Source organism: Gossypium raimondii, chromosome 2 (genome assembly GCF_025698545.1).
Source record: "Gossypium raimondii isolate GPD5lz chromosome 2, ASM2569854v1, whole genome shotgun sequence".
NCBI lineage: Eukaryota > Viridiplantae > Streptophyta > Magnoliopsida > Malvales > Malvaceae > Gossypium > Gossypium raimondii.
Window position 1 is genome coordinate 36,888,132 of NC_068566.1, and position 25,085 is coordinate 36,913,216.

General features: G+C 33.8%; 1 protein-coding gene across 1 annotated transcript; it reads left to right on the forward strand.

Annotated features, from left to right (window-relative positions):
* Positions 1–17,623: 17,623 nt before the first annotated feature.
* On the forward strand, positions 17,624–20,849 carry LOC105788583 (receptor-like protein EIX2). Its single transcript, XM_012615533.2, has one exon. It carries the CDS (start codon positions 17,660–17,662, stop codon positions 20,720–20,722), a length of 3,063 nt encoding a protein of 1,020 aa, XP_012470987.1. The 5' UTR covers positions 17,624–17,659; the 3' UTR covers positions 20,723–20,849.
* The last annotated feature ends 4,236 nt before the right edge of the window (positions 20,850–25,085 follow it).

The window sequence follows — 25,085 nt, forward strand, 5'->3', positions numbered from 1 at the left end:
CTAAACATAAATAGTAATAATTTTATTTATATCTAATATTTATATTATTAAATTGAATTTCACATTTTATATTATTTATATTATTGAATTGTTTAGTCATATTGAATATTTATATTAAAATTGAATTATTAATTATGCTATAAAATATTCATGTTAACATTTTATATTGGTATAAATTTCACATTTTATTTTTAAAATAACTTTTGTAATAAGCCCAATTTACCCGGGCCCGTATGCATAAACCCAAATAAAAAATAAATGAGGTCCAGTCTTTTTACAAAGCCCAATTATTAGCCCAAATTATCCCAAGCCCGAAATCAACAACAGAGACAGGGTCAGGAAACCCTAGTGACGGCCGCCAGTATTCCAATCGCCGCATGTCTCGGGGCCAGGGTCCCCTCCGCGAGAATCGCGCCTCCACGTACGGGCGCACTCCACGGCCACCGGACCTGCGAAAAAAGGGACGACGACGCAAAGAATAATAAGAGTAACAATAAAAAACGCAACGAATATTGAAGATAGGATTTTTTGTTTATTTTATTGTCTTTTTTCGGCTATTTAAAGGCCGATTTAAATCATGTAAACGGGGGGGGGATTTTAGTGTAAAAGGAGACAAGAAAATAGAGGGAAATACAGATCAAACTTGCTTTTTTTCGAAGGTTTTTTTTTACTTTGGTAGTGTTCATCGTTTATTTCTGTTCATTTTTTTCCTTTTTATTTTCTTTTATTTTCATTTTGTTTCACCTAAAATAACAAAAAAAAGAAAGAAAAAGCTTACCTATTCGGCGAGGTCGTCGAGCCACCACCATCTCCGCCATCATCTGAGCTTTGGGTGGGAGGCGATGAAGCGCAAAAGGGCTAGGGATTGAAAACCCTAGCAGAGCATTTGGGGTTTTTTTTTAATTTTTTTTTTCATTCTGTTTCAAATGTTTTTTTGTTAGAAAACAGTTTTAAATAGCATCACTGAAACGGTGCCGTTTTTAGGGGTAGGGTCCGCGCGTTGACCCGACCCGTAGGCAGGGTCCGCGCGTCCTACCCCTTAGTGGTATATTTGCGCGTTTGGTCCCCTTCTTTTGCGATGCGTTTCAATTAAATCCGATTTTATCCTTTTTTAAATTGGGTCGCAGATTTTAATTTTTGCTGCAATTCGGTCCCACGCTGCGCAGCGTTTTGGGGGTGGGATTAATTTCCCTTTCAGTCCCCCAGTGTTGCTCGAGCGTTCGATTTGGGTGTTTTGTTTATTGCGGATTTTCTCCCTTATTTTAATTTTTAATTCGTTTTGGTCCATCTTTTAATTATTTTTATTATCTACCTATATGCACGCACCTGCATTTTATAATATTTATATATATATTGTATATATTTTAAATGTTTTATATATGTTATATGTTATTATTATTTATTTGCAAAGTTTTATACATATATATATTTAAACTTTTATAAATACATACATATATTTTGTACATACAAACATTTTAGTATATATATATATTTTTCCTCTTTATTCCTTTAGTAAATGTATATACATATACTTTGATTTTTTACATTCATATATATATATATATATATATATATATATATATTTATTTATTTATACACACATATATTTTAATTTTATATATCCATATTTTTATATTCTTTTCTATGTACTTAATAATTTATATACATCTCAGATATGCGTTTTATTTTCATAAATATATATTTATATATACATACTTTGTGAATATATGTACATATACTTATACATTTTATTTTTCTATTTTGTAAATATATACGCATATACATACATTTTCATTTTTTTATTTTTATTTTTATTTTTACTTTATTATACTTTATATTTTATATATATATATATTAATACATTTTTCTTACTTTTTGAAAATGTATACACATCTACATGTTTTTATTTTATTTGTACAGTTTTCATTACATATATACATGCATATTTTTAGAAATTATTATAAGTTTGTTGTATATATTTCTTCACTTACCTTTTATATGTACACTTATATTTATGTGTTAAGTATACGCCACTCATATTTTCAATTTACTTGTATATTGTACTTGTATATGTATTGTAAATACATATTCATATATGTTTTACATTAAAGTTTTGTATCATATTGTACATTAATTTTTTAACATACCCTTTTTGAAAATATAGTTTGGTTTTAACCATACATCGAAGTTATTTTCTTGATTCAAAGGTTTTTTTTGAATAAAAGTAATATTCGAAGTTTGGGATTTTCGAGGGAAATTGAGCCCTAACGTATTGGGTTCTGATTTTCTTTGTTAATCTTAAATAACCGAGAATATTCTTTATTCAAAATGCATGAGTATAAAAATCATTTTTGGGAACTTAACTTGTTGCGCCCTAATGTATTGGGTGTGGCATATTACTTTCTCAAAATGAAGATTTTCACATAAAATAAAAGTGATATTCAAAGTTCGGGGATTATGAGGAATTGTACCCTAACGTATTGGGACTCGATTTCTTTACATGACTTGAACAATTGATTATCCTTTTTCAAATTCCATCATTCAAGCTTATTTTAAAATCTTTTTTAACTTTCGACACAAAGACATTAAATAGTCAATTTGGTACCGATTTTGGGCGTTACGAGGGTGCTAACCCTTCCTCGTGCGTAACTGACTCCCGAACCTGTTTTCAAAATTCGCAGACCAAAATGATTTTTGAGGTGGGCCGGTCACACCTTAATAAAGGATCGGTGGCGACTCCAGTTTTATTTTTTTTTTAAAATTGACAACTTAAATTTTTGTTTTCAAAAAACGGTTTCGACAGCTTGGCGACTCCGCTGGGGACCTTTAGAGAGTCGAGCCATAAACTGATTATATTTGTCTTTGTGTCGAAAATCAAAAGTTTTTGAAAAATTCATGAGTTCCCTTCGTATTTATTGATTTTTCATCTTGGTATGATTGGTCACTTTGCATTTGCATTTTTGCATTTTACCCTTTAAGTGGGAGCGAGAAACTTGTCCTTCGTGAGGTTTTCACCTCCGTGCAGGGTAGTGGACCGCTTTCGGGATACATCCGTACCTATGTCTTCGTGAGATTTTCATCTCCGTGCAGCCATAGGGAAATGTATCCCCCTGAACTGAACTTGATCCCCATGAGCCTATAATGGGTGAGGATCGAGGAATCTACTGGTTCGGGTACCTTTACTCTAGAAACTAAACCTCATATAGTGAGCTTTAGGAACTTACCTTAGGTAGAAGTACTCTAAACCTTAGGAGATACCTGACTAGGAGTTTTTATTATTTCTTGCTTATATTGGATTTAATGTTTATACCCGATACTAACTTGTTGCATTTTGTTTTGATTGCATGACATCATGATTGCATTGCATTTTCATCATAAAAGAGGTGTTGATTCACGTTCGGTTGTTAATAGAGAGCTTGTCATAAGGAAATGGGTTTCTTGATAAAGTGAAAAATAATACGGTTGCCCGAATATGTTCCGAAAAAACACAACAAGAGGAAGATGATAGTTTAATGGAGGACTACATAACCATGGCTCCGTTGCCCGAAGACTCAAGCTGATGAAGATTATTCGAGAGCCACTGAACTTCTTTTTAAGGGAAGCCAACGAGCATCACGACGATAAAGGAACAACGAAGCACGGCCCGGATCAAGTAAAATGGAGATAGAAGAGACATCTATTTTGAAGAATTCACAAGATTTATCTTAGCATCCAGATGAAGAAGGAGAAGATATCTTCGCTTGGAGTATGAGGGCAAAGCCGTATATATATATCTGTTTTATGTAAAGAGATTTGTTTTCTAGTAAAGTTGTTCTAATAGAATTGAACCAAGAATCAACGTCTCTTTTTGCATTCATTTCATGCATTTGCATTTCATTGCATCATATGCATTAAACACCTCTAAATGATCCTAATTGATTAAAATCATTGCTCAGTTAACCTGGAAACCAACCAACCAACCCAACACCGATACGACACTCGGGCAAAGACGAAAGATATGGATCAGAGATTAGAAAAACTCGAACAATGTCAAAAGGAGATACAGGACCGACTTCATCTACAGATGCATGAGCGGTTAGACAAGATGTAGCAAGAAATGACTGAGAAGATGCGGGAATCTCAAGAGGATATAGTGGCAAGGTTAACCCGACTGATAACTAAGGGAGGTGACAAAGGGAAGGGCCCCATGGCAGATGTCGATGAGGGAAATGATGATGAACTTTTCTATCCTCCAGGTTTCACCCCTCCACATGAGCGAACTCAAGCTGAATACTCGCGCAAATCTACTGTCACCATCATGCCTCAGCAATTTCGAGCTGGTATTTCGAACCTCCAAACTGGGCCAGGTTTTAATCCCGAAAATAACCCTGTGAACTCTGCCATTCCTGACTTCGATGAAGTGGCTGAAAAGGAAAGAATAAATGAGGAGTTACCAAAACAGTTAGAGGATCGATGCAAGTGGCTCGAGGAGAAGTTCAAAGCGATGGAAGTCACTGAAAGTTATCGAGGCATTGACGCAAAAGAGCTGAGTTTGGTGCCAGATCTTTTTCTCCCTCATAAGTTTAAGATGCCTGAATTCGAGAAGGACAATGAGACAAGCTGCCCAGCAGCTCACATCACTATGTTCTGCAGGCGAATGACGGGTTATGTTAACAACGACCAACTCCTGATACACTGTTTCCAAGACAGCCTTACTGGGGCAGCATCCAAGTGGTACAATCAGTTGAGTCGTGCCACGATTGGATCATGGAGGGACTTGGCACAATCGTTCATGAAACAATATAGTCATGTGACTGACATGGCTCCTGACAGAATCACCCTTCAGAACATAGAGAAAAAGCCGAGTGAAAGCTTCAAGCAGTACGCACAGAGATGGAGGGAGGTCGCAGTCCAAGTTCAGCCACCGCTCCTGGAAAAGGAAATGACCATGTTGTTCATTAACACCCTGAAGGCACCGTTAATTACACATATGTTAGAAAGTGCCACAAAAAGCTTTCCTGACATAATCATGAATGGCGAGATGATTGAGAATGCCATCAGGAGTGGGAAAATTGATGCAGAGGAGAGTAACAAGAGGTCAGTCTCAAGGAGAAGAGAAAATGAAGTGAACAACACGAGTTATTCCAAACCAGTTACTGTGAGTCAACCAGGAAAGGTGGCTATTAACCAACAAGGTTCATTAAGACAAGAATCTGGAGTGAAACCAGGTACCGAGAAGCTCCAGTTCATACCAATTCCGATGTCATATAAGGAGTTGCATCAAATCTTGTTCGAAGCGCATGTTGTTGCTCCTCATTACTTAAAACCTCCACAACCTCCGTATCCCAAGTGGTATGATGCGAACGCACAGTGTGACTACCATGCGGGAATTACAGGGCACTCAATTGAGAATTGCATTACCTTCAAAAAGCTAGTTGAAAAACTCATCAACATGGGTGTTGTTAAGTTGGGTGACTCATCAGGTGCAGAAAATCCGTTGCCCAATCATGATTGAGGATGGAGGGACTGCAATGTATATCGATGCCATATTTGTAGACACAGTTAAAAGGATCCTTGTTAGATATTCGCCTTAGAGGTGTTCTAAATAATGGGACTGTAGAGGAAACCCCTATATTATTTAGAGTCTGTTGGAGTAATGTTCAGAACACATTTGTTGCTTTCAGCCTAGAAGCAATAAGAATTTCTTTGTGAAATAGGCTCACGTCTGGATATTATTATTTTAATAAATACATTATTGCAATCATCTTTGAGCAAATGTTCTTTCAGTCTTTACGTTTTCTTCTTTCTTTTGGATTTTTTCTGCCAAATCCTTCATTCGTTCATTCATATTATTCATACATTCTTTTGTATATTCTTTGGTACCCACTATGGGTCCCCAGATATCAATGTCATGAGTGACGCTGCTACAGGCCCAAAATTTCCTTTTGAGTGAGACATGTGTTTAGAGGGATCTCATGACTTTGAAGATGACATAGATTGTAGCTTATCTCCAGACTTGAGGAGGGTGATAGAATAAGAGGATAGACAGATCTTACATCACAATGAATTATCAGAAATTGTGAGCTTGGTGAAGATTGGAATTGACATGACCATAAAGACGCAGCGGGACCTTATAGAGCTACCCCAAGAATTCAATGATGTCTTCACATGGTCATACCCAGATATGCTCGGGTTAAACACTAGCTTGTAATCTGAATAACAGCATGATGTCAGAAATGGGCAGTAGGTTCAACATCGATGCTATGAACGATGCAGTAAACTTTATTTGCTGGGGCAATATCCTCCTCTTTGGCTTATCATAGCTTTACTCATTGAAGTCGAATTGTCATTTCTCTACATTTTATCCTAAGAGGAAGACCCGAAGGCTCGTCTTAGAAAATTTCACAAGGGGGAGCAAATCTTTTCTATACAAAAAGATTTTAGAGGAAGATGGATGTCAAATTAAGAAGGTCCCTATGTCATAAAGAAAGCCTTTTCTGGGGAAAATTTTGATCCGGAGTAAGATGGATGGTAAAGATTTTCCAAGCTCTAAAAACTTAAATTCCGTTCGGAAATACTTTTCCTAAAAGGTGGGACCAAGGTGAAACCCTACAAAAGGGCTCTTTGAGTAAAAAAAAAACAAACAAACAAACAAAAAAGAGATCAGGGTGAAACCCTACAAAGGGAGCCTTGAAAAAAAATAGAGAGGCTAAGGTGAAAACTCGCAAAGGGCGCCTTAGACCAAAGGGGATTTGAGTTGAAAACCCGAAAAGGGCGGCTCAAATATTGATCAGAATGGGGCATGAAGTAATCAGAGCAGCTCAAATACTGACCAGAATGGGATATACAGTGGTCTTGCTATACCAGAATCAGCAGGAAAGAGTATGCGACATCTTGGGGCATCGATAGAGTATGGTAGATCTTCTAAACACATGTTAAACTCAGAATGGTCTTCAGAAAGTCTGTACAGAGAAGTTCAAGCTGCGATATCTGGGCACCTAATCCTTATACCATTTTTGTTATTCTTGGAACACTTCATTCATTTCCAAGATACACATTTCTTTGTCATTTATCTTTATTGTCTTTGACAACTTATTCATTTCAGAGCCATGCTCTAAATCAATTCTATTCCTACCCATTGTTATGATCTTTTTTGCAAGCATGTTGCATTAGAACAATGATTAATGGACTAATAAAATTTTCACAAGGGAAGTTTTGCATATTACTCTAGAAGTCTCTGAATAATATAGGAACCTTAAACAGGACTATTGTTTAGAACGCACTAGGTTGGAAATCTGATAAAGAAGAGTCTAAATTAAAGACTATCCCTTTGAGTTTTTACTGTCTAAAACATCGATTGATCAAAATGACAAGATGTCGTGTTGGTGACAAAGCTTCAATGAACAAGCAAGCAATGATCACCGTATAATAAGAAGAAGTTATTCTTAGAGAGGAAAGTTCTTCATTTGTACATGAGCATTTGGTACAACACCCTGGGAATGGTGTAAGGGACCAAAAAGTTTCACATCCTGTATCCTCGAATTGTGATAGCAGAGGATTGAAAAAAGGTCAAATCTTTCTACCCTTGAGTTCCAACGGGAAAAAGATGGTTCAAATTTTGCGTCCCAGTGGATCAAACTTAGAGGTTTACAGTGGGGGGCAATCTGGTCAAATGTTTCTTTGGAGACGCCAGCCGAGCAAAGAGGCGCTATAGCACATTTGCGATTAAACCTTAATAAACTTGAAGTAATAATAACTCAAGCGTTAAAATATCATTTTCATGACATTCTGCATTCATTCAAATGTCATTCATACATGTCTAGTTAGGAGCATTTGATTTATTCTGATCATGACATCCTAATCACTAGGCATAATTAGGTTCATAAAATTTATTATACAGGTCATGTTCCCCAGAGAACAGACCAGTGATGATAACAGATCTTGCCTTCTTGCATCGAAAGTGAAGCAGATCGAAGACACCAACCTCGCCTCCCTCGGAGACAGTGGAGCAGGTTGAAGATTTCAGATCTTGCCTTCCTGCATAGACAGTGGAGCAGATCAAAGATGGTGGATTTTACCTCCCTGAAGTTGCAGTGGAGTACATTAAAGCCAAAAAATTCTACTTCCTTGGGCAGCAGTGGAATAGATTAAAGATTTCAGATATTGCCTCCCTAAGCAGTAATGGAGCAAGTCAAAGATGAAGGATTTTACCTCCCTGAAGTTGCAGTGGAGTACATTGACGCCAGTAATTCTACTTCCCTGGGCAGCAGCGGAATAGATTGAAGATTTCAGATCTTGCCTCCCTAAGCAGTAGTGGAGCAGATCGAAGATGGCGGATTTTACCTCCCTGAAGTTACAGTGGAGTACATTGAAGCCAATAATTCTACTTCCCTGGGCAGCAGTGGAATAGATTGAAGATTTTGGATCTTGTCTCCCTAAGCAGTAGTGGAGCAGATCAAAGATGGCAGATTTTACCTCCTCGTGGTTACAGTGGAGTACATTGAAGCCAGTAATTCTACTTCCCTGGACAGCAGTGGAATAGATTGAAGATTTCAGATCTTGCCTCCCTAAGCAGTAGTGGAGCAGGTCAAAGATGACGGATTTTACCTCCTCGTGGTTACAGTGGAGTACATTGAAGCCAGTAATTCTACTTCCCTGGACAACAGTGGAATAGATTGAAGATTTCAGATCTTGCCTCCTAAGCAGTAGTGGAGCAGGTCAAAGATGACGGATTTTACCTCCCTGAAGTTGCAGTGGAGTACATTGACGCCAGTAATTCTACTTCCCTGGGCAGCAGCGGAATAGATTGAAGATTTCAGATCTTGCCTCCCTAAGCAGTAGTGGAGCAGATCGAAGATGGCGGATTTTACCTCCCTGAAGTTACAGTGGAGTACATTGAAGCCAGTAATTCTATCTCCCTGGGCAGCAGTGGAATAGATTAAAGATTACAGATCTTATCCCCCTAAGCAATAGTGGAGCAGATCAAAGATGGTGGATTTTACCTCCCTGAGGTTACAGTGGAGTACGTTGAAGCCAGTATTCCTATCTCCTTGAAGCTGCAATGGAGTGGATTAAAACCGCAGATCTCATCTCTCTGAAGTTACAGTAGAGCAGATCGCATCCGATTTATTTTTCAAGTTGTAGCAGAACAAATCGAAGCTATAAGTCTTATCTCCCTGAAGTTGCAGTGGAACAGATTAAAGATAGCAAATTTTGTTCTTTTGAAAAGTTACAACGTACAAATCCTATCTCCCTAACGTTGCAGTGGAGTGGATCGAAGCACGGGTTCCTATACCTCTGAAGATGCAGTAGGAGGGAATGAGGCTACTAGAAGAAAAGCACTGAAGAAGTCGAGGCTTAGTAGAACCGGGCACAATTGGGCATTTCAGTCTTTGCTCTGTTCCCGTTACACGACAACAAGCAAAGAGGGGCAGCTGTAATAAGCCCAATTTACCCGGGCCCGTATGCATAAACCCAAATAAAAAATAAATGAGGTCCAGTCTTTTTACAAAGCCCAATTATTAGCCCAAATTATCCCAAGCCCGAAATCAACAACAGAGACAGGGTCAGGAAACCCTAGTGACGGCCGCCAGTATTCCAATCGCCGCATGTCTCGGGGCCAGGGTCCCCTCCGCGAGAATTGCACCTCCACGTACGGGCGCACTCCACGGCCACCGAACCTGCGAAAAAAGGGGACGTACGACGCAGCAATAATAGAGTAACAGTAAAAAATGCAACGAATATTGAAGATAGGATTTTTTGTTTATTTTATTGTCTTTTTTCGGCTATTTAAAGGCCGATTTAAATAATGTAAACGGGGGAGGGATTTTAGTGTAAAAGGAGACAAGAAAATAGAGGGAAATACAGATCAAACTTGCTTTTTTTCGAAGGTTTTTTTTTTACTTTGGTAGTGTTCATCGTTTATTTTTGTTCATTTTTTTCCTTTTTATTTTCTTTTATTTTCATTTTGTTTCACCTAAAATAACAAAAAAAAAGAAAGAAAAAGCTTACCTATTCGGCGAGGTCGTCGAGCCACCACCATCTCCGTCGTCATCGGAGCTTTGGGTGGGGAGGCTGATGAACGGCGGCGCAAAGGGCTAGGGATTGAAAACCCTAGCAGAGCATTTGGGGTTTTTTTAAATTTTTTTTTTCATTCTGTTTCAAATGTTTTTTTGTTAGAAAACAGTTTTAAATAGCATCACTGAAACGGCGCCGTTTTCAGGGGTAGGGTCCGCGCGTTGACCCGACCCGCAGGCAGGGTCCGCGCGTCCTACCCCTTAGTGGTATATTTGCACGTTTGGTCCCCTTCTTTTGCGATGCGTTTCAATTAAATCCGATTTTATCCTTTTTTAAATTGGGTCGCAGATTTTAATTTTTGCTGCAATTCGGTCCCACGCTACGCAGCGTTTTGGGGGTGGGATTAATTTCCCTTTCAGTCCCCCAGTGTTGCTCGAGCGTTCGATTTGGGTGTTTTGTTTATTATGGATTTTCTCCTTATTTTAATTTTTAATTCGTTTTGGTCCATCTTTTAATTATTTTTATTATCTACCTATATGCACGCACCTGCATTTTATAATATTTATATATATATATATTGTATATATTTTAAATGTTTTATATATGTTATATGTTATTATTATTTATTTGCAAAGTTTTATACATATATATATTTAAACTTTTATAAATACATACATATATTTTGTACATACTTTTTTCCTCTTTATTCCTTTAGTAAATGTATATACATATACTTTGATTTTTTTACATTCATATATATATATATTTATACACACATATATTTTAATTTTATATATCCATATTTTTATATTCTTTTCTATGTACTTAATAATTTATATACACTGTATACGTTTTTATTTTCATAAATATATATTTATATATACATACTTTGTGAATATATGTACATATACTTATACATTTTATTTTTCTATTTTGTAAATATATACATATACATACATTTTCATTTTTTTTATTTTATTTTTATTTTTACTTTATTATACTTTATATTATATATATATATATATATATTAATACATTTTCTTACTTTTTGAAAATGTATACACATCTACATGTTTTTATTTTATTTGTACAGTTTTCATTACATATATACATGCATATTTTTAGAAATTATTATAAGTTTGTTGTATATATTTCTTCACTTACCTTTTATATGTACACTTATATTTATGTGTTAAGTATGCTACCACTCATATTTTCGAATTTGCTTGTATATTGTACTTGTATATGTATTGTAAATACATATTCATATATGTTTTACATTAAAGTTTTGTATCATATTGTACATTAATATTTTTAACATACCCTTTTTGAAAATATAGTTTGGTTTTAACCATACATTGAAGTTATTTTCTTGATTCAAAGGTTTTTTTTGAATAAAAGTAATATTCGAAGTTTGGGATTTTCGAGGGAAATTGAGCCCTAACGTATTGGGTTCTGATTTTCTTTGTTAATCTTAAATAACCGAGAATATTCTTTATTCAAAATGCATGAGTATAAAAATCATTTTTGGGAACTTAACTTGTTGCGCCCTAACGTATTGGGTGTGGCATATTACTTTCTCAAAATGAAGATTTTCACATAAAATAAAAGTGATATTCAAAGTTCGGGGATTATGAGGAATTGTACCCTAACGTATTGGGACTCAATTTCTTTACATGACTTGAACAATTGATTATCCTTTTTCAAATTCCATCATTCAAGCTTATTTTAAAATCTTTTTTAACTTTCGACACAAAGACATTAAATAGTCAATTTGGTACCGATTTTGGACGTTACGAGGGTGCTAACCCTTCCTCGTATGTGAATCGACTCCGAACTGCTTTTCAAAATTTGAGACCAAAATGATTTTTGAGGTGGGCAGTCACACCTTAATAAAGGATCGGTGGCGACTCCAGTTTTATTTTTTTTTAAAAATCGACAACTTAAATTTTTGTTTTCAAAAAACGGTTTCGACAACTTTTATTAAAAAAAATCATATTTTTACATTTAATATATTTTTTAATTCTAAAATACATAGTGATAAGAATCTGAAGATAATTAAAACAACTAAGCAAGCAAAGAAGCTAACCAATATATAAAAAATTAATAAATAAATTATGAAGTGATGAAAGTTAATAAAAAATTTGATTAAGGTGGGCAAATTTTATTACGATCGGTGACAATAGTTACAAGGACCCAAAATTATTTTTTAAAATTTAACTCGAACAAATATATTCGATTCGATTTGAATTCCATCTCACTCGACTCGATTCGAGAAAACTTCAAATAAAGTTAGGAAGATAAAATGAGATTCGAAAACTCGATTAAATCGAAAATTTTCGATTCGATTCGATTCGATCGAATGCTCACCCCTAGATAGATGTTATAATAGTCTTTTAACCGATCTACACAATTTCGATTCATTAGACTATATGCCTTTTAGATTATAAATTAATACAAGTTATTTTCTGGCATTATGATTTGACCATGTAATATAATTTAGTATTATTGAGTTAACATTTGTTTAAATCTTACTTTGTGTGCAAAAAACGTGGAGGACATATACAAATGATATTAATATGAATGGTAAAATTTTTTAAATCAATTTGTATAAATGATGAGTAAACTACTTTTAGGTCTCCATCAAGGTTGTTTGCACAAGATAATAAGATTTTGGTAGTGTCATCTTAGCAATAAGGGCAAATGTCTCCTGATAATCTAGGTTTAAGTAAATATTTTAGCTAGCAATTTGGCTTTGAACCTTTCAATCGAACTATCAACCTTGTGCTTCATAGTGAATACTCACTTGCAACCGACTAATTTTTATCCCTATGGGGGAATATTAGTTCCCAAGTCTCATTTTTTGCTAAAGCTTTCAGTTATTCAACTACGGCTTGTTTCCACCTCGGATCATAAATCCTATGAAATAGACACAGCGGACAAAGTGAAAGCAAAGGCTTTATAGAAAAGGGACGAAGAATAATAGGAAATAAAGTTAGAAACATGGTGTTTAGTACAAGATCTGACATCTTTGAGAAATAGGTAAATCTAAATAAGAAACTAAAGGCAAATAAAAAGAAAATACTTCTAAAACTTAATAGGTAAGAAAAGATTGGTTGCCCGACATTGAATTACTAATTAAAATTAATTTACTAAAGATATTGAAGACATCTTTGCATTTAGGACCGAATTCATAAATCAAACGGAGATTTTACCTTTGGTTAAAGTTTTTCTCATTAATTTTTCAAAACTTTTTAATTGTTGCGTTCTTCGTTTTAAGGTTTCAATTTAAATTTGGTTTCTAATTTAATTCTAATGTTCAATCTTATAAAAAACTCCCCTGTAATTTAATTTTCTTATTTTGTTTAAGGATATGACCTTGTCGCTTTCTATTAATCTCGTTTTTAAAGTAAGTTTTATTTTTATAGGTCTCGACAACCTATTGTTTTTGTTCTCCATCTCATTGACATTTCATGCAACTTAGCCAACTTGAAAACATAAGCTACAGAGGACGGTTCACTAGCCAAAACTCTGGGTTTAAGCTCTCCTTTTAACCCATTCACAAAACTGGACATAAAGTAACCTTTCTCTATGTGAGGATTGTATTCAAGCATACAAGCTCTTAGCTCTTCAATTTTTTCTTGATAATCTTCCACTGTTCCTCTTTGTACCAGCTTATTAAATTATGCTATAGTATCATTACAGGTTTTACCACAAGCTCGAATAAAGATCAGTAGTAAATTTAGGCCATGTGATTCTGTGTTTTTTGCAATAAATACCTATCATACCAAGTTATAGCCCTCCTAACGAGGTAAATTGATGTTATCTCTACCTTTTGAGCTTTATTGACAAAGAATATAGAGAAGTACCTTTGACATTTCTAAACCCATCTTCTAGGATTAGCTCCATTAGATGTTTGAAGTTTGATTTTAGGTCTAGGGGTAAATAGGCTCATATTGGTAGGGTTAGATTCTTAGAATTGCTAGGGTTAGATTCTTAGAATTGCAAATCAGTAGAAGGTAAATGGCAGCTAGAACCAGGGTTAGGGTTGTAACACCCCATACTCGACTTGGTCGTCGGGTCTAAACTACGGAATGTCATATTCATTATCAGAGCAACTACGACTTCATTTTCATATCAAATAAACAATATATACAAGTTCATGCTTTATAATCCCTATTAACTGGACATGGACTGAAGACTGATACATGCATCATCCAACCATCAATACAGTACCCAATGTCTCATCGAAACGTCTGAAGTAAATATTGCGCTCTGCGTCTCATGGGTATAACGAAAGTAAAATGTGCTCTGTAGCTCATTGGACGTCTGAAGTAATAATGCGCTCCACACTTCATCGGTAAAATCAAAGTATAAACCCGTACATAATCTAACCCTATGACATACCAACTAAATCTAACTCTACTTGAATAGTTAATAACGTAACCAATGTTCCAACTACATATTATTTACATGCTCATGTATCATAATTCTATACCATTTCCATCATTTTATATTGTGCTTGTTTTTACTATACTCAAAACAATTCAATTCTCGACATTCAATACCGTCAAATATAATTTGATTCATAAGATAAGTAATAATCTTATCTCAATAACTAATATGCAACAATCATGTATGCATGTTTATATATATGTATATTGAATTCGAATCATGAAAATACAAACTGAATTTGCCACACGTCTACGATTCTTGTCTTTTCCTTCTCTTACAACGATCCAGTGTCGTCTTTAACTGCGTTCAATAATTTAATTATAAAACAATGTTAGTTTATATCCCAATCACATTAAAATACATAGTCAAGATATTTTACATTTTATTTATTTTAGTCATTGTATCTAGGATGCTCATGATTTTCGATATCTAACATTGAATTAAAATTTGATTTTACATTCCTTTATTAGAAACCTTATACATTCTATTTATAACATAATTTCATAAAAATTTTCATTTTATTCAATTTAGTTCCTAATGTCACAAAGTTATCTAACAAGCTTAACTTAGTTTTTAACTTAGTCCTTATCTAAATCTAAGCTTACTAACTACCAATTTTTCAAATCAAACTCAAAATCATTAATTTCATTTTAATGGTAACTTATTAAATATTTAACAATTGAAGAAATTGATACATGAATTAGTTAAATCAAGCTTTCATAATTATAAATCCATGAAAATTTTAAGGAAAAACGCTTGGTTACCTTGGTGAATTGAATGGTTGAATGTTACTTGGAAGTTGAAGTTTTCTCTTTTTTTTCTTTTAGCTTGCATGGTGGAAGAAGATCTTTCATTTCACTAAGTTTCCATTTATACTTAGTTTAATGTTTAATTAAACTCAATTAAATTAATTAATTAATTACTTAATTAATTATCCTTATTTTATGTTTTTAGTTGTAATTTCATTAAATAAATGACCAGCATCATCATTTCCCACTAACTTATAGAATAATAATGTTTTAATAACCATTTTCGTTACTTGGGTTAGTGCTAATTAGGTCCCAAAAATTTTTAAATTAAAATTTAATAGCGATTGTGCTTTTACAATTTAGTCTTTGAGTTTTAATTAATGATTTTCTCAGTTAAATTACTTAATCGATCTTTAATATATTTTCATATTAATTTTAATAGTATTTCTATTTCATCTTTACAGACTTAATTTACGAAAATGAGATCCTAAAACCGTATTTTTTGATACCGTCAAAAGTCAGATATTCTGCTAATGTAGTCTTTTGTAATGGTAAAGTGTCGTGGTTAGGTTTGGATGCTAAGGTACCAGGTTCATCTGTCCCTCAGCTTTTGAGAATGTTTGGGTAATAAACTGATTTGGTTTTTAGATGGTGAAGGTAGTGGGTGAAGTTTGGTGTTCTCCTCCTTTCTAAGAAAGGATTTCCAATATTCTGCTAATGTACCCGTGTTTCTGTAAACTTTGCATCAATGTTTTTCTATTGTTCATCAAATTTCTCATCGATGTTTTGTTTTTATTTCTCCCATCATTTAAGAATCCTGGATTTATCTTGTAGTATTTCTAGGTGCTGTTCCAGTTGTTCTTGGAGTTGCTGTAGGTTGGAACCATCTGAGCCAGTCATGGTAAGATTCTTCTTGTGCTTTTCCAATTCGAATGACGGATCTTTCAAAAGTTCTAATACCAAATTTGTTATGACCCGATTGTAAATTTAAAGATTTATGAAAAATTTAGGGTTGAAAAGAAAGATTTAGAAGAAGAAAGGATTGAGAAGAAAGAACTGGATATTTCATTCATAAAGTCGTTACAAGGCTATACATATATTGAGTTGTAGCAACCTGGATAACAACTTGGTACTGCCTAATTATTTATGGATAGTTGTCATCAGCAAATACTCTTATTTTGATGATGGCTCAGCTGGTCATCCTTAGCGAGCTGATCCTTTTGTGGAGAGTTCGAGCCCATCACCTTGGCTTTCAGTCTGTCCCGCTTTTGCTTTGCTATGATTCTTCAAGCCCGTGTCTCCCAGCCCAATTTGATTGATTGAACCCATACCGTTTGTTAGCCCAACCTTTAGGCCTTTCTCCCTTTATAACAAAATTATGGATAGTTTAGGCATAAAAAAATCCAAAGTTTTGTATTTTCATTTTCTCGTAATGTTTAAATATTACCTCGCCAATACCAACAAATATTAAATGTAGTGGTAAAACATAATACACACTCAAAGGGAGACACATGTTTGAATTTTGGGAACGAAATTATTGAAAGGGATAACCATAAACCCCAAACATAGACTATAAAACAAACATGGATGATACAAACACTACCCACTCATTATAAACTTGATTATATTTAAAATATTATCGGAGATCAGTCTTATAGGACCTGTAGCGCATACTGTAATGCCCATTGTTAATATATACGTAAATCGGCCTATTAATTTGGATACCGTTTAGTCCATCAAGATCAGGAATTTGGTGGTTCAGCAAAGCAACATAGAAGGGCTCGCATTCATTGCATTTCATCTATAAGCCTTATCCATACATCTCCCTGTGTTGTTCTCACTTACCAAATATATTTGTCAAACATTATGATAATTGGCCCTATTTCATCACACCCTTCTCTCTTTTAGATTTGTCTAATCTATTTCTCTCAAACTTGATTATAGTTGTAAATCATTTTGAATTGGAGTTGAACTTGGACACAATGACATATTGCATAAAGGAAGTTGTAGTAAGTTTGGGATCTATCTGACTTGAAAATGTTGAGATATGAAAGCTCGATTCAAGCTAGCAATAACAAGGAGAAACCCTGAAAGACGAAATAAGAAATTGGACAGGAATTTCTTAGAAAGCAGCATTGCGTTGAATTTGTCATTTGATTAAAATATTCTGGGAAGACTGAAAATCCTGCTAGCAATCAACAAGCAAGCCTAGTACGTGGCATATCATGATACTAAAAAATTCATCTGACAGAGAAATTAAAATTAAAAAGAATAAAAATGTTGACAAAAAACCCTCGTCTTCCAAGGGCATTGTTATCAAAGTTGGCTATGCTGACGTACGTCAAGTGTGTGGTTTGGATTTTACATTTGGTTATATAATGCTATGTTCCACAGTTGATTTTCATCTGTTGTTGAATTTTGGATACATTCTGGGCTGGGAACTTTTTGTTTTATGAACCATGATCATGGCTGGTTCCATGAGAGTTGTTGTGACATCCATTTTCTTAGCTCTCCTCATCGAAACATCTACGTTCGAATACGTTTGCGCTGCGAACCGGAATGTGAGTTGCCATGAAGTTGAGAGACAAGCTCTGTTGAAACTCAAGCAAGATCTTATAGATCCTTCAGGTCGACTTGCCTCTTGGGGCAATAACCTCAACTGTTGCAATTGGAGTGGAGTTATTTGTGATAACTTAACTGGCGATGTTATTCAGCTTCGCCTGCGGAATCCTTTAGATCCCTACAACGGATTTTATATTCCAAGTGAGGCTTACGCAAAGATGTGGTTTTCAGGCAAGATCAATCCTTCTTTGTTGGATTTAAAGCATTTGAGGTACTTGGATTTAAGTGGCAGTAATTTTGGAGGAATACAAATTCCCGAGTTCCTTGGTTCCGTGCACACGCTAAGATATCTGAATCTATCTGCAGCAGGATTTGGGGGATTGGTTCCACCCCAACTTGGAAATCTGACAAATCTGCATGTTCTTGATCTCCATGATTTTTCATCACTTGTGTATGCTGAAAACCTTCAATGGCTTTCCCATCTTGTGAAGCTGAAACACCTTGATCTTAGCAGTGTAGATCTCAGCAAAGCCTCAGACTGGTTTCAAGTGACAAATACACTCCCTTCTTTAGTAGAGATTCACTTATCAGGTTGCCAACTTCATCGTCTTCCTCTACAAGCTGATGTTAATTTCTCATCTCTCTCCATACTTGATCTCTCTTCCAATTCCTTTAGTAACCCTTTGATTCCTGGGTGGTTTTTTAAGCTCAACTCTTTGGTATCCCTTGATCTCAGCCATAACAATTTCCAAGGCCAACTCCCCCACGGTCTCCGAAACTTGAGCTCTCTTAGATACCTCAATCTATATTGGAACAATTTTAACTCTTCAATACCCTCTTGGCTTTATGGTTTTACGAGTCTTGAATTCCTAAACCTTGGGTCCAATTATTTCCATGGTTCCATCTCAAATGGCTTTCAGAACTTAACCTCTCTCACTACACTTGACCTGTCGGACAATGAACTTACAGGGGATGTTCCAAACTCCATGGGAAGTCTTTGCAGTTTGAAGAAGATCAAACTCTCAGGTCTCCATTTGAGTCGAGACTTATCAGAAATCTTACAAGCTTTATCATCACCAGGATGCCTGTTAAACAGATTAGAGTCTTTATATCTGGATAGTTGTGAAATTTTTGGCCATTTGACTGATCGGCTTCTACTATTCAAAAACCTGGCAGACCTTTCCCTATCCAGGAACTCAATTTCTGGTTCAATACCAGTTTCACTAGGATTACTTGCATCATTGAGGACATTGGACCTATCTCAAAATCGAGTGAATGGGACTTTACCTGAATCAATAGGACAACTTTGGAAAATGGAAAAACTATGGCTGAGTCACAATATGTTAGAAGGTGTGGTTTCTGAAGTTCACTTTGCTAATCTCACCAGGTTGCGCTTATTTCAAGCATCTGGAAATCCTTTAGTTTTGGAAGCAAGTCCTGAATGGGTTCCCCCATTTCAACTCGGGGTAATGGCTTTGTCATCATGGCATTTAGGTCCGAAATTCCCCTCCTGGCTTAGATCCCAAAGGGATTTTGTTTATTTGGATATTTCTGTTACAGGAATCATAGATACCATTCCCAACTGGTTTTGGAATTTGTCAACCATATATTTTTCCTTGAATCTTTCTCACAATCAAATCTATGGGGAACTTCCTCATCGCATTGGAACTTCTCCTGTTGCTGATCTTGTATATGTGGATCTTAGTTTCAATCACTTTGATGGTCCTTTACCTTGTTTATCCTCCAAGGTAAACACACTAGATCTTTCAAATAACTTGTTTTCCGGACCTATTTCTAACCTGTTGTGTTCCAAAATGGAGGAACCCTACTGGTTGGAAATTCTTCACTTGGCAGACAATCATCTATCAGGAGAAATTCCTGATTGCTGGATGAATTGGCCAAACTTGGTTTCGGTAGATTTGGAAAACAATAGTCTATCTGGTGTTATTCCAAGCTCCATGGGATCATTGAACCTTCTTCAGTCGTTGCACCTCCGCAAGAACAACCTTTCCGGAGTTTTGCCCTCATCACTGCAGAATTGCACCAGTTTATTAGCTATTGACCTCGGTGAAAACCATTTTGTGGGAAATATTCCTGGTTGGATTGGTGAGAAACTCTCAGATTCCATTCTCATCAGCCTTGGTTCAAATAGGTTTCAAGGTCAGATTCCTGATAATTTGTGTTCTTTGAGTTACTTGACAATCTTGGACCTCGCACACAACAATCTCTCAGGGACAATACCAAAATGTTTCATGAACTTGAGCGCCATGGCAGCAAATCAGAACTCAAGTAACCCAATTTCTTATGCTTTTGGTCATTTTGGGACCTCCTTGGAAACCCTGTTACTGATGATCAAAGGAATATTGCTTGAATACAGTAGCACTCTTCAACTAGTAACAAGCATGGACCTTTCAGACAATAACTTAGCTGGTGAGATCCCAGCAGGGATGACTGATCTTTTGGGCTTGCGGTTCTTGAACTTATCGAACAACCATTTGACAGGAAGAATTCCCAAGAACATAGGCAATATGAGGTTGCTAGAATCTATTGACTTATCAAGGAACCAACTTAGAGGTGAGATCCCTCCAAGCATGTCAGCTTTAACATTCTTGGGTTACTTGAACTTGTCAGAAAACAACCTGACTGGAAAAATTCCTTCAAGCACTCAACTCCAAAGCTTCGACATTTCCAGCTATGACGGGAATCATCTATGCGGGCCTCCATTGTTGGAGATTTGCAGCACAGATGCCACAACATCCGGTGACCATAATAATAACGAGAATAATGAAGGTGATGGATTGGAAGTGGATTGGTTATGGTTTTATGCAAGCATGGCTTTTGGATTTGTTGTGGGATTTTGGGTTGTGATGGGTCCTTTGTTGTTCAATAAGTCATGGCGATTTCGTTATTTTCGCATACTGGAAAGATTGGAATACAAGATCAGGAATGGTCATCACTAGATGCAACCATTTTCCTTTTCTAAACATAGAATATGAGGATTATTAGGCATTTTCTCTTGCCTTCTTCATGTCTACTCTTTCTAAACACTGGATTTCATTCATATTTGAGTTTCAGTTCATTTATTTCTCCAATTTTTTTCAAACTTTTAAATTGAATCTTCACTAAATATTATTGTAAAATTCTAAATATGATATTTATATTAATATATAATATATAATTATTTATATATGATTCTTGACTTAGTGTCACGGGTTAACCGGTACCAACTTGATTAGAAAATTAGAGAAATATCCTTCCATAATTAAAATAAATCATACTATTCAATGTATTTTAGTCTTTTCATTTTCACAAAAATCAAGAAAAATATACATATTGTGAGATTTAAATCCATGCCAATTGAATTAGTAAAATCTTAAATTTATCATTCATCCAAAACTTTATTTTAATGGTTTTATACATTTTTTAATATGCACAATTTAATTTTTATTTTAATGTCGTATATATTTCATGTGTTATTATGATTAATTAGTTTTAAACCACACATTTCATTATTTGTTGTAGATTATCTTGAAACACACATATGTATTCTAAATTTATGATTTCCACACACATACACATGTGATAGGATTTCAGGAATATATATAACTAGCTTCATTTCGGTGACTTATTGTATTTAATAATCAAAATATATTAAACTATATCCTATTAAATTTTTAATTAAAATTATTTAAAAATAATATATGTGAAGATTAAAAAATAATTACAAGATAATATTTCCAAAAAGAAGAAGTGAAAATAATAATAATAATTAAAGTAATTAAAAAAGAATATATAAAATTAAATTATTGTAAGAAATAAGCTTTTATTTTAATATATAAGTTTAAAGGAGAGTGTAATTATAAAAGATTTTTCTTTTAAAAAAAACTTGAAAACTAAATTATAAATGAATTAATTTATATTGATTAAGACGTAAGACCTGAATCGATGAAGTTCACTTTTCACAATTCTATGATATCACCTACCACTATGTCCTAAACTAATTTTGTATTAAAATTTAAATGAGTAATTCCATGAGAACCCAAAATTGAAATGAGCGGATATTTGTCAGCTTTATTCCTTTAAACATTTTATTTAAATAATAATAATCGCTCCTATTCTCTACATTTTTTTCTCAAAACACCATTTATTAATAGATAAATTATTAAAATAGTCACTTTTGCTTGTCTCAGATTACATTTTAGTCACTTATGTTTGAAATGTTACGTTTTAATCACTTACGTTATTGTGTTGTAACATTTTAGTCACTAAGCAGTTAATTTCCATTAACGGTGTAACGATAAGCTGATGTGGAACGTTAAATCATCATTTCAAATGAAAATTTTAGATTAAATTATACAATTGGTCCCTATATTTTTTTCATTTTAAGCAATTTAATTTTTTTCTTTTATGTTCTTTTAACATTCTTTTTTTTTTCTTATTTTACATTCTGTTCTGTTTCTTCCTCTGTTTTCCTCCCTTCTTCATTTCTTTTAACGTAGTTTTTCTATATTTTCCATTTGTTAGAACCACTCCACAAGCTTGCATCACTCGAAAAAACTAAATTGTTCAAAAAAAATAGAAGTATAGTGTAACACCCCAATCCTGGTCTAAACGTTATGACCGAATCTGGCAATGTCACATTGTAACACCCCTTACCCGAATTCGACGCAGGAATAGGGTACGAGGCATTACTAGAAGACATACATTTGCATACGTATTAAACCGAGTTACAAAATTTCATCTGAATTAAAACTTTTAAATTATTAACGTGGTTTTATAATTCTTTACAACATATCCTCGAAATATTATATTCATAACAAATAGGGCCAACGAGACCCGATATTTACTCATGCAATTCAAAGCTTCATTTCCATTTCCTTCAATTCACAATTTCTCATGTTCACAATTCAAATCAATTTCTCAATCCAATATATATATTTCAATCATATAAGAATATAATTCAAGTTACACGAACTTACCAGGCTAAATTGTAGAAATACCAACATTCAGAGATATTTTGGTAATTTTCTATTTTCCTCAATTTCCACCCAATCTTGATATAAATTAATATTTCATTCAATTTATTAATTTAAATAATAAAACAATTCGTTTCATGCAATTTGGTCACTTTTTGAATTTTTACAAATTTACCCTTAAAATATTATTTTATTCAATTTAGTCCCTGAACCTAAAACATGCAAATTAGCCATTTTAATGAAAACTCATGCTAGTTGAATAATCATATATTTTCTCCTCCTCCTCTCCATTCCACATCCTTAATGTATATAATATGTTTATATGTAACATTATCTATAATTTCACTATTTATTTATTTGTTCATTCAAAGCTGTCCACTTGAGTCATTGTCACAAAATTATTTATATCTTGAGATATGTAACTCCGAATTGAGATCCGTTAATTTTGTATAAAACTAGACTCACATATATTCTTACTATAAAATTTTCAGAATTTTTTGTGTAGCCAACAAGTACAGTTTGTTCTTTAAATTCATCCATGTTCTGTTGTCTGACAGTTCTGACCCTTCTTCACTAAAAATTAATTATCTCCTCGTACAGGATTCAAATGATGTTCCCATTTGTTTCTATTGAAAATAGACTCATTCAGGATTTTAAACATATAAATTTAAGCCCATAATTATTTTTATCCAAGTTTTGATAATTTTACAAAGTCAGAACAGGGGAACCCGAATTCATTCTGATCTTGTCTCACATAATTTTATTATACCTCATGATTTAAAATTTCATTACTTACACTGTTTATTCTATGAGAAACTATACTTAATAATCTTTAATTCCATATTTTTTTCATCCTCTAATTCGATTTCCATAATTTATGGTGATTTTTCGAAGTTAGCCTACTGTTGCTGTCCAAAACTGTTTTAGTGCAAAATGTTGATTACTAAGTTTATAACTTCCTTATTCATTTTCTCTATAATATTTTCCATCACTTTCTCTTATTTCCTTCACTAATATATCAAGAACATAAGACTTTATTTAAGAAAACTCTACTATAACATCATTTCCATGCTTTTTCAATAATAACAAACTTAAAAATATATTGAAATCTTAATGTTCTTACCTTGTGCTATTGATTTCAATCTTTAACTTGATTCTCTCTCTCCTCCAGCTTCTATTTCTTGAATCTAACTTGATATTCTAGCTCCCCATTGTCTCCTTGTTATCTTTCTCTCTTGATGGATATGAAAATTCTTTTGATTTATAAGTGAAAATGGTGAATTTTTGGTGAAAGGACCAAATTGTAAAGAAAAGAAAGTTTCTTTCTTTCTTTTCTCTTCATACGTTGGATGCATGGGAAGAAGATGAAGATTCTTCATCTTTCCTTCCATATATATACTAAATAGAATAATAATAAAATAATAAAATATTATTTAAAAATCAAATTAAAATATTAATAAACTAATATTTAATTAATTAATTAATCTAAAATATCACCAACATCATCATTTCCTTCTAGATTTCTCTCTTCTAATTGACCATTTTGTCCTTTATAATCTTTAAAAATTTCATCATTGAGTCATCACTTAATTTGGTAAAATTGTGATTTAGTCCCTCAAAATTCTTCACCTTTTAAATTTGGTCCTAATTCATCCATTTTCCTTAGTTTTTAGATTATTCTACCCTTAAAATATTTACACTATTGGTCACTCAACTTTTTCGTATTTACACTTTAATCCCTCAAATTTCGAGTATTTACTCTTGGGCAACAAAACTTTTCTCACTTTTGCGATTTAATCCTTTCTTGAATTAATATGTCATAATATAATTCCCAATGTTGCCATAACTCAAAATTTCCCTTTTTGTCACTTTATTTCCTTATTTTACTATTAAGGATACCTACTTCTTCTTGTAATAATTTTCGGTATTACAAGTAGTAATTTTTGGGATACTACATATAGGGACTAGTTTTAACAAATAGAAAACATAGAAAAACTATGTTAAAATAAATGAAGAAGAGAGGAAAACAAATGGAGAAGTAAAATAGAATGAAAAAAAGGAAAGTTAAAAGAACATAAAAGAAAAAATAAATTGCTCAAAATGAAAAAAATATGGGGACCGATTGTATAAATTAACCTAAGTTTTTGTTTGAAATAATGATTTAACATGTCATGTCAACTTACTATTAACGTCAATTAATGGTTCGTGACTAAATTGTTACAACGCGATAACGTAAGTGACTAAAACATAATATTTCAAACATAAGTGACTAAAATGTAATATAAATTAAACAAAAGTGACTATTTTGACTGTTTACCCTTTATTAATCTACTTTTTAACATAATGT

Excerpts from the sequence above, each read along its gene's own strand:
- LOC105788583 (XM_012615533.2), top strand. The coding sequence starts at position 17,660 with ATGATCATGGCTGGTTCCATGAGAGTTGTTGTGACATCCATTTTCTTA.